This window comes from Salvia splendens, chromosome 9 (assembly GCF_004379255.2).
Source record: "Salvia splendens isolate huo1 chromosome 9, SspV2, whole genome shotgun sequence".
Lineage (NCBI taxonomy): Eukaryota > Viridiplantae > Streptophyta > Magnoliopsida > Lamiales > Lamiaceae > Salvia > Salvia splendens.
In genome coordinates, this window is record NC_056040.1 from 12,613,146 (window position 1) to 12,623,669 (window position 10,524).

Below are 10,524 nucleotides of genomic sequence, written 5' to 3' on the forward strand. Positions count from 1 at the left end.
TCGTCCAAATGGATGATGAATGTGTGTATTTATAGATGGTTTTGGGATTAATTTTTTTTAAAAAAAATTCAAAAAAATGGTAATAAAATGGCTATATTTTTGGAAATCCGAAAATATATTTTTTTAATTTTTGGTATTATTTTCAATTTTATTTTTTTTTAAAAAAAAATACCAACGGCCAATAGAAACACGCCACGTCGCCCTGCTCGCTGGCACGGACGTGCTCTATGCATAGAGCACGTCCGTGCCAGCAGCAAGGCGTAGCGGAGGACAAGCGTGTCCTTGCCAGCGGCAAAGACGGACGGTGTGCTCACCGTTGTGGGTGCTCTAAGCCCCTTTCAAACAGGTTGAACCCAACTTTGTTCTTGAAATTATGGTACTCCGTCACCAGAGCTTTCCTGACTCAAAATAAAGTCATAAAGGTGCAACCATCAACCTTACTTAATCATAAAACCTAAGCCTAATCATATTAATCTAAAAGTTAAAATCGAACTTAGTCATTTTCGTGTAATTAGAATTTCATAATTTATACTAATAATAATTAACTAGATCAGTTATATCAAGTTCAATTTGGATGGGATTGGCGCCTAGCACAAACTTAGAAATTATTAAAAGCAATCTCCATCATGACATCTTGTCTATTTATTACACTACAAAAAAAGGCATATATCCTAGCAAAACTCAAATTTTTCCGAGCACTTAACTTGGTCAACTCCTCTATGAGATGTCCGAGCACCAGAAGTGCTAGGAATTTCCAAGCACGATACCTGACAGCTCTTCCTAGCACTTGCGTGTGCTCGGAAATAATGCGATTCGATTATCCTAGCACAACCAAGTTGTGCTAGGAAGGGACATTTCAGCCATGTAATATTCCAAGCACTTATGTGCTCAGAGTTCTTCGATTTTTTCATATTTTATTATTATTATTATTATTATTATTATTTCAGCTTCATTTTAAATTGTTAATTCAATGAAATTAAAATGGCATTAAACTAAAAGTAGGAATAAAATATACAAATTAAAATACCCAATGGATTGCTAGAATAAAATTGTTTCACAAAGTCATTTCAAAATGCTAGTCTATATCTATATCTAAATTGTTCACTCAAATTTTTCACTAAATAGGTTCTTAACTTGTTCCTATTGCAGGTTTTGAGTGGCAACACAATGCAAGCGTGCAATGCGCACACATGGTGTGCCCGCATTCTTGAACTTGGATGGTGCACGCTTCCTCAAAGCATATGCCACATACCTCCGTTTCGTTTGCCTCTGATAAACTTTCGGTCGCACAATCTGACGCGCTTTCCTTCTCCCTGTTTGCCTTTGCCTCACTGGTCAGCTCGCTCATGAATTTCAAGTACGACGGCCACACCAGAGGCTCCGCGGATGATGGATTTAGCAGAGCTGCACACCCTCCATGCTGTTTCCTTAATGCTACTACATATGGAATTTTCCTATATCACAGTAATCATATTAGACCTTCCAACCAATAAATGATACTCCACTGTTAGACCTCCCTTTCATATTCTTCTACTTAAGTCTTATAGTTCATTCATATTTAATTAACTTCCAATGGCCTATTTAGCAAAATCAAAGAATGAAGAGGAGGCACCCTGAGGCGTCTCTTTGAAGGCGATCAGCGCCCCAAGCGAGCAACTCTCGTATGCAATCAAGAGAACCACTTCGTGCAGCCAAATGAAGAGTACTTCCAGGGAAGCTGTGCAACAACAAATGCTAGAAATCAGAGAAAGTAGTCATATCATCAAAGGGAAGACCGAGAAAAGATATATTACCCGTATCCAAAAGTTGAAGCGCAAACAAGAGCTTCATTTTGCAACAGTACGTGAACACATTCAGAGCTAAGTGCAGCGGTGTCGCTCCTTTGTGGTCTCTAACATTCACAAAACGAGAGTATCCCCTGCAGTAGTACTTGCGTTCAATTTCAAGACTAATCCAATAAGTTTACTAGTATCAAACATCACAAAATTAATCTAGACGGTTGCCTACCATGAAGCCGCCACCTGAGAGCTACGGGCTGCAGACAGAATAACTTCAACACAATCTGAGTGACCATAGTATGCAGCATGGTTCAAACAGGTTCTTCCGTTCACTGAATCAAACATCAGAATCTGACCCCAAATATTCAATATTAGCCATATTTTCATAAATATATAACTACTACTATAAGATATGTAGATTGGACGTACATAAGCTCCTGCTTCAATAAGCTTGGTCACGCATGAGATCTTGCCATGCATTGCAGGCTTTGCAGCCAACATCAAAGGAGTCTACATACATCATAATCATCAAAACAGATTCAATAATGGAGAACTAATTAAGATTGAACATTTCTACTAAAGAATTCCTTCTACAAACACAAAACATAAGGTTAATCAGAGGAAATGATATCAGAAAATGAAAATCCAACACATGTTCAATTGGCATATAAACATAATAAACAGATTGAATTAAACTAAAATCAGATCATGTTCACTAACCCTAGATAAACCAAACAGAGAACTGGGACATTCACTAACCTGCAGGTGTGAGAAATGGAAGTGTGCGCCGATGATTGGAGGTATCTCGGAGAGAGATCGGCAGCGAATTGGAGAGAGAGCGGCGGCGAATCGGAGAGAGAGCGGCGGCGAATCAGAGATAGAGCGGCGGCGAAGCGGAGAGATCGACAGCGAATCGGAGATAGATCGGCGGCGGAGGGGGGGGGGGGAGAGCAGAATAGCGACGATGCTGAAGTGTGTTGGTTTAGTAGCCCTAATCAAGGTAATTAATGAGAAATAATTATCACATAATAATTGGAATGGAAATATTTCTGAGCACCTTGCAAGTGCTCAGAAAGATTTCCGAGCAAAGTCAATTTGTGCTAGGAATTTTTCTGAGCACAGTCATTGTACTATGAATTTTTCCGAGCACAGTCAATTTGTGCTAGCAAAATTCTCGAAATTTTTCGAGCACTTATATTGTGCTCGGAAACACTGGTGGAACATATTCATCATATAAATTTATTTAGAAATATATTGTCTGATTTCGAGCACGTAGTAGGTGCTCGGAAAATTCCTTGCACATTCCTACGGTGCTTGAAAACTTGATCGCAATTGCCAAGAGTCATTCCTAGCCCGTTCACTGTGCTCGGAAAGTGTATAATTTCTTTTAAATTCCGACTACTTGGCTCATGTGCTCGGAAGGTGCTCGGAATTTTCCGAGCACATATTGGTGCTAGGTAAATAGTGTTGTTTTTTATAGCGTTGTTTGTTCATTCCGCATGATGTTACCTAAGCACCAATTGCTGATAAATGTATCAAAAGTCACATATTTATATGATTGTAACATTTGGGAATCAATGCCACCGTGCCTTCTGTCGTTCAACAAAGCTATGCTCAAGAAGGTAGGCACAAAGTTGTATGTATGATAAGTACTTAATTAGAGGATAAGATGTCCTTTGAGTGTAATCTCTAATCACTTATTAATCTCATCATATCTAATCACTAAATCATCTTTATTCTCTAGTTAATAGTAAGTGCATGTTAATTAAAGTATACAAATTGTTTGAGATCGGCATGCCAATTGCAATGGCTTATGTGAAAAAAAAGTGCCATTTTATAAATATAGATAAATGTTTTAATTAATGTGACATGGTACACGGTAGATTAGTTTTCTTTTTTGAGTAAATACAAGGTAGGTTTGATAGTGAATGTTGTTTTTATTATTTTCATGATTGCTGGTCTTCAGATATTTTTTAGTGGTCTTCTTATAAATTTAATGAATTGAAAAGTGACTATCTTAATTTCTCCTTTTTTAGTGTCGTGAACTATTTTTCAAATATTTTCCTTTGTGCAGATTCAATTACTCCCTCCGTCCCGGATAATTTGTCCCATTTTTCCATTTCGGTCCGTCCCATATAATTAATCATGTTTCACTTTTTATCAATTTTGGTAGTAACCCACTAACTCATTTCTACTCACATTTTATTATAAAACTAATATATAAAAGTAGGACTCACATTTCATTAATTTTTTCAACTCATTTTTTATTACATTTCTTAAAACCCGTGCCCGGTCAAAGCGAGACGAATTACGGAGGGAGGGAGTAATATGTTAAGCTCTAGCCCTCTCATGAATTGGAGTTGGGATCTTTCTAGCTTTGTTATTTTTTTGGTCAGATTTATTTGTGTTCATTTATTATATCTTTGGCAGATTCAATTAATAATGTTGTCTTGATTCTTCATAAGTATTAAGAGTTTGTTGCTATTTTTTTGGTACAAAGTTTGTTGCTATTTTAATGATACTGTTTTATCGAGGTCTCTTTTAGAGTGAGCATTTCTGCTTATATAAAAGAATCAGTAGTAAATGGCATTAGTTACAATCAAATCCCCTCTTTACGGTGACCTACTATTTGGTGGCGAAATTGTGTGATTACAAATTTAAAAATCCAAGTTTGATGGATATTATCTAAAGTGCATGCATATAGTAGTATAGACTGGTACTAAATCATGATATGCTAGTTATCATTTTTGTGTCATAAAATATATCGGAATTTGTTTTTATATGCCTGACAATTTTAAATGCATCAGAAGCTGAAGGATCAAAGTTTATCCACTTATATTTTAACAAAGAGTATAAATTTTAAGCTTGTGAAAAATATCAAATTTTGATAAAGATTTGTGAGTTATGGACCATTTTACCCCTTTAAATAAAAAGTGAACTACGTGAATAATTCCTGATCTTGAAGAGTTAGACCTTTCTAGTTACTGAACTTTAAAAATATCACGAGAAATCTATGAATTTAGAGGTTAATCACATATTTGATCTTTTTTTCCACTTTTTTGACATATTTTAAGACCGAAATGCCTCTCAAGACATGGAAGGCATTTGTATACTCCACTAATTTTTTCTCTCACACTTTCTTCTCTATTTTATTATCTCTTCACTTTAACTTTATAATAGTAATATTAATTTTGTAAAACATATGCGAAAAAAAGAACTAACACAACTAACTTGGGACGGATGTAATAGTAATTATTCTTATGAATAAAAAATAAATATTTTAATGAAATTTATACTATAATAAATAAAATATACTTAGCATAATCTAATTTATTTTGATCATATCATAAATGAATCAAACTCAAATTCGGACCCTACTTGAATAAACAACTCAGACTACCAAGCTCAAAACACTTCATCTCATAAATTGGATCCGAGTCCGACCCATTACATTATTCCAGATTAAAAATATACTTCAGCCCATAAAATAATCTAGCCCAATAAATTGTTCTAATTGGGAGTAACTTTGATTATTAACAATTAAATGCAATTTCTTATCAATAGTAGTACTCCCTCCGTCCGCCATTAGGAGTCCCATTTAAGGACGGCACGAGTTTTAAGAAATGTTAAGAAAAGTGCGTGGAAAAAAGTGAGTGAAATAGATGTCTCAGTTGTATATATTAATTTTAAATGAAATGTGAGTGGAATGAGTTAGTGGAAGGTGAGACCATATTACCATTTATTGTAAAAAGTGAACCGGGACTTCTATTTGCGGACGAACTAAAATGGAAAAACGGGACTCCTATTCGTGGAAAGAGAGAATATGAGTTAATTATACACCTATTTGGGGACATCTCTCCCACGATTCCGCCTCTCTCTCTCTCTCTCTCTCTCTCTCTTCTCCACTCCTCTCTGCCCTACCGACCGCCACCTAAGGTCGAGTTCGACGCAACGACCGGACCCGAACAACAGTCTCCTATCTCCCTCAACCCCACAGTGAGTCATATTTTACTCGCTATTGATTCCTCTTAGCAATATCATTGTTAGTTTTAGTTTTTAGATATTTAGCAGATGATTTTAGCTTGAGTTGAAAACTTGGAATTGAAATTGGGTTTTGATATAGTAGTATTATGATTATATCAGAAGTATAACAAAACTACAAGCTGTATTAATCGAGTTGAAAACTTGGAATTTAAATTGTGGTTTGATATAACATAGTATTATGAGACTGTGGGAATTGAAATTAGGTTTTTAAATGAGCTTTATCATGGTTGGATACCCGATTGGGTAATTTTTCACCCAATTTGACACCCCTAATCGTTTGTTAGAAACGCTGCCTCTGTGCGAGCTACTTTTTGAATAAAACTAGGGAAAAGGGTTTAATTTAAGTATCGTTGCTTATACCTAATTTAATTGTTAGTTGCTTGATTGGTGTTGTAAATTTTTCCAGAGGCTACCAAATTTTACTAGAAGATGGATGAGTATCAGGAGAGGGAAAGGTTCGGCATGGATAATGATTATGATGATGGCCAGTGGATTGGTGGCGAGTTTTATGGCAAGCGCAGACAGAAACGTGTGCAGACCAAAGACGATGTTCTTTACGGTGTGTTTGCTTCTGGTGATAGTGACTCTGACGAGGGGTTTGGGTCGAAGAACAAGCGCAGGAAGGATTCGTCGAAGAAGACTGACTACTCTAAGCCAGTCAGTTTTGTTTCGACTGGCACAGTTATGCCCAGTCAGGAGATTGAACATAATTCCAAGGAGGATAATGATGTAATGGAGGAGGAGGATGTCAAACCTGCTGGTTTAGGCCTCGGATTTGGTTCTGCTGATTCGAAAAGGGCAAATGAAGACAAGGAAGAAGATGATGACTTCTTGCCTACTGCCTTTGGGAAGATTATCAGGGAAGGTGCGAAGTTGCGGGAAGAGAAGGAAAAGGAGAAGGCTAGGGCAGCCAAAAAATCATCTCAAGCTAGCAAAAGGGACTTGGACCCAAATGGTGTTGGTGAATTTGAGAAGCATACCAAGGGTATTGGAATGAAGTTGCTTGAGAAGATGGGCTACAAGGGTGGCGGTCTTGGTAAAAATGAGCAGGGAATCACAGCTCCTATTGAGGCCAAGCTTCGGCCTAAGAATATGGGAATGGGTTTTAATGACTACAAAGAAGCCGTTCGTCCAGCAATACAGGAAGTAGATGAAAAATCTGTTCCACGTCCAAGCCATTCTCTAGACGGTCGCAATAATGAAAATCTTTGGTCGAAGAAAGTTTCAAAGAAGAAGGCTTATATAACAGCTGCAGAACTGTTGGCCCAGAAGGAAGAGAAAGGTTTTGAAGTTGTTCAGAAGGTTTTTGACATGAGAGGGCCACAAGTTCGGGTTTTGACAAATTTGGAAAACTTGAATGCAGAAGAAATGGCCAGGGAAAATGATGTCCCGATGCCAGAACTTCAGCATAATATCAAATTGATAGTTGATATAATTGAGCATGACATTCAGAGACTTGATGGTAATCTGAGAAACGAAAGGGAGACTGTGGTTGCTTTACAGAAGGAAAAGGAGAAGCTGCAAAAGGAGGCTGATGACCAGAAACAACGGCTTGGAAACATGGAGGAGATAATAGCTGTATTGGACCAATTGGGCGAGAAGAGCTCTTCAGGATTGTTAACTTTAGAATCACTTGCTAAATCATTTGTAGATTTACAGACAAGATTTCCGGATGAGTACACATTATGCAACTTATCTTGCATTGCGTGTTCGCATGCTCTGCCTCTATTTATTAGAATATTTCAGGGATGGGACCCACTACAGAATCCAACTCATGGAACTGAGGTTGTATCATTGTGGAAGACACTGTTGCAAGGAAAAGATTCTTTGAATTTCTCAAGTACAGCTTCTCCATACGTGCAGCTGCTTATGGAAGTCGTATTTCCTGCTGTAAGAATATCTGGGACCAACTCTTGGCAGGCAAGGGACGCAGAGCCCATGCTTAGGTATTTGGATTCTTGGGAAGAGCTTTTGCCTCCTCCTATCCTACAGGCCATACTCGACAGCGTTGTTATGCCAAAAATATCAGCTGCTGTAGACTCTTGGGATCCGCATAGAGAAACTATTCCCATCCATGAGTGGATCCACCCTTGGTTACCATTGTTGGGTCACAAGTTTGAGAATTGCTATCACACGATTCGCAATAGATTGGCCAGTGTTCTTCATGCTTGGCACCCAAGTGATGGATCAGCTTTTGCCATATTGTCTCCTTGGAAGACTGTCTTTGATCCTGCCAGTTGGGAGCACTTAATGGTTCGGTACATCATTCCAAAACTATTGACTGTCATGCATGAATTCCAGATAAATCCAGCCAATCAGAGTCTCGAACAATTTAATTGTGTCGTGAAATGGGTGTCTGCTATTCCTACTCATCACATGCTGCAGTTAATGGATGTTTTCTTTAATAAGTGGCAAGAAGTGCTTTATCATTGGTTGTGTTCGAAACCAAATTTTGATGAAGTGACCCAGTGGTATCTCAACTGGAAAGAGCTCCTTCCTCAAGAACTTCAGGCAAATGAGCATATCCGGTATAGGCTTAATCTTGGTTTGGCCATGATGAACCAGGCGGTTGAAGGCATGGAGGTGGCTACACCTGGATTGAAAGAGAATATTAGCTATCTCAGGGTGCGCGAGCAAAGGCAGTTTGAAACTCAGAAAAAAGCTGCTGCACAAGCTCAACATAGGACCATGCCAAGTTCGGATAATGAAATTCCAGCAGAGGGCATTAGTGGTGGAAACGAGATGAGCTTGAAAGAAGTTATCGAAATCCATGCTCAGCAAAATGGTTTGCTGTTCAAGCCCAAACCTGGTAGATTGCAAGATGGGCATCAAATATATGCATTTGGTAATATAAGCATAATTATAGACTCCCTCAACCAAAAGGTGTTTACCCAGACCGAGGGCAGATGGTCCCTCGTATCACTTGAGCAGCTGCTGGAATTGCAAAGTCGTTCGAAGATGAGGCGATAATGAGCTTCAGAAACTCCTTAAAAGTACATCCGTGAGAAACATAGCCATAATTGCATGTGACATTTTATATCCACTTTATTTCCTGATTCAGAAATCTAATTTTGCCTCAGTTTTTACTCTGCAGATACGTACCTTATTATTAAGATACATACAATGATGAATTGTTCCCGTGACTTCTTTTTAACTTGTGAAATTAGTAGATAGTTTTAGTTCCTAGTTGGCTAGTTTCATAGGGTTTTACTTTTACTGTCCTTATAAGAGTTGGCTACTGTGAAAAAAGAATATTATTGCTCATGTTTGAATGTTAGCAAATGGTCTTTATTTAGGCCTTATCCTCATGGCTAAGTCTTCTCTATAAGTTTGGTGCTTGATCTATTTACGTTCGTGTGGAAATGCTAACTCGTAGTCACTGCTTAGGCGTTAAACTGCACAATTCTCTTTGCAATTCTGTTGTTCTGTCTGGTGAAGCTTGGCCTCTAGATCTTACTATTACCATTTGCGTAAAACACTAAAACGGTAATCATCAGGTGAAGTTGCAAGATGCTACTACTCTTTAGTTTGCTAATTAAGATAGATTTTGTGGAAACTGAATGTTGAAGATAATAGTCGTATGCTCTCTTATCGCTGTACGCATCCGTGTTAATTTGGTTATCTGGAAGACATGTGAGATGTGTAGCTCTTTCTTTAGCTTACTTTCAGAGAAATTATGACACAGGTGGTTAATTTGAACAAACCTGTGGCGTAGCTATTATGTGTTTCTCTCAAGGTGTACCTAGGTATATTGATTTGAGTATAATCGAACCAGTTTATATTTATTTACTGCTGTGAGCGGATGATAGTTAACTAGTACTATTTGATTATATGCTTTATCGTTATTCATGTACATTATCAATGATTTTTATCTAGGAGTAAGTAGGTGCAATTTTATTGTTTATAGATGAGAGTTGTTTGCTGATTTTTTGGAGTTCTTGCTGAAAAATGTCTGCTCTTTTAGTCATTGATAAGAAAGAGGACTATTTAGTTATTTGATGCATTCTGTTTTCTTAGTTTGTACTGGAGATATTAATTTCCTTTTTAAGGAATTGATTTGAAGAATTAATTTTCTTCTGCCGTGAGTTTCGAGCTTGGGCAGTTTCATGACTTTTTTTTGATGAAATTCATATTTACCCTGCTTTTGTGCATTGAGATTATGGGCATTGTTTTAGATTTGTTTAGCTGTCATATGCAGCTTCCTTCTTGACAACGGTTTTTCAAATAATGTCTGTATTATTCTTACCCCATGATTTTAGGGTGTTTCCTGAAGTATTAAAAATTATACTCTCATTTGGTGCTTTATTACTTCCGACACTAATATTTTTTCTTAGTACTATAACTTATGACAATAAACACACAACTAGGTTATGCAGTGAGCCAGTGACTGTTTGGATGTGAAATTAATTGAAGAAGATTTCATTTTTATTCTGCCCCTTGATTTGAAGTTAAATATGAAAACGATAAATGAAGTTGAGTGAGCTACATTGTTAGGCTCTATACTTTCAACGACGAACATTTGTGGTCCCTATAATTGTAAAGTATCATTTGCGGTCTCCAGATTATTCCACTTGCTCGTTTCAGGTGTTTTTTTTCACTTTTTGACTAAATTTTCAAACAAAAACTCCCCCAAAAGCCTAATGGGCATTCTTGTACACTAACTCCTCTTCAAAAGTAGGCACCCATTTTCAGAATTAAATTA

The 10,524-nt window shown here is 37.4% G+C and overlaps 1 protein-coding gene and 1 pseudogene across 1 annotated transcript; one reads left to right on the forward strand and one right to left on the reverse strand.

Annotated features, from left to right (window-relative positions):
• Positions 1-1,012: 1,012 nt before the first annotated feature.
• On the reverse strand, positions 1,013-3,124 carry LOC121749165 (annotated as a pseudogene).
• A 2,514-nt stretch (positions 3,125-5,638) lies between these two features.
• On the forward strand, positions 5,639-9,150 carry LOC121748575 (septin and tuftelin-interacting protein 1 homolog 1-like). Its single transcript, XM_042143025.1, has 2 exons — positions 5,639-5,774; positions 6,229-9,150. The coding sequence occupies exon 2, from the start codon at positions 6,252-6,254 to the stop codon at positions 8,790-8,792; it is 2,541 nt and encodes an 846-aa protein (XP_041998959.1). The 5' UTR covers positions 5,639-5,774; positions 6,229-6,251; the 3' UTR covers positions 8,793-9,150.
• The last annotated feature ends 1,374 nt before the right edge of the window (positions 9,151-10,524 follow it).

Bases quoted from the DNA above. Each gene is read 5' to 3' on its own strand.
- LOC121748575 (XM_042143025.1), top strand. From the start codon at position 6,252: ATGGATGAGTATCAGGAGAGGGAAAGGTTCGGCATGGATAATGATTAT.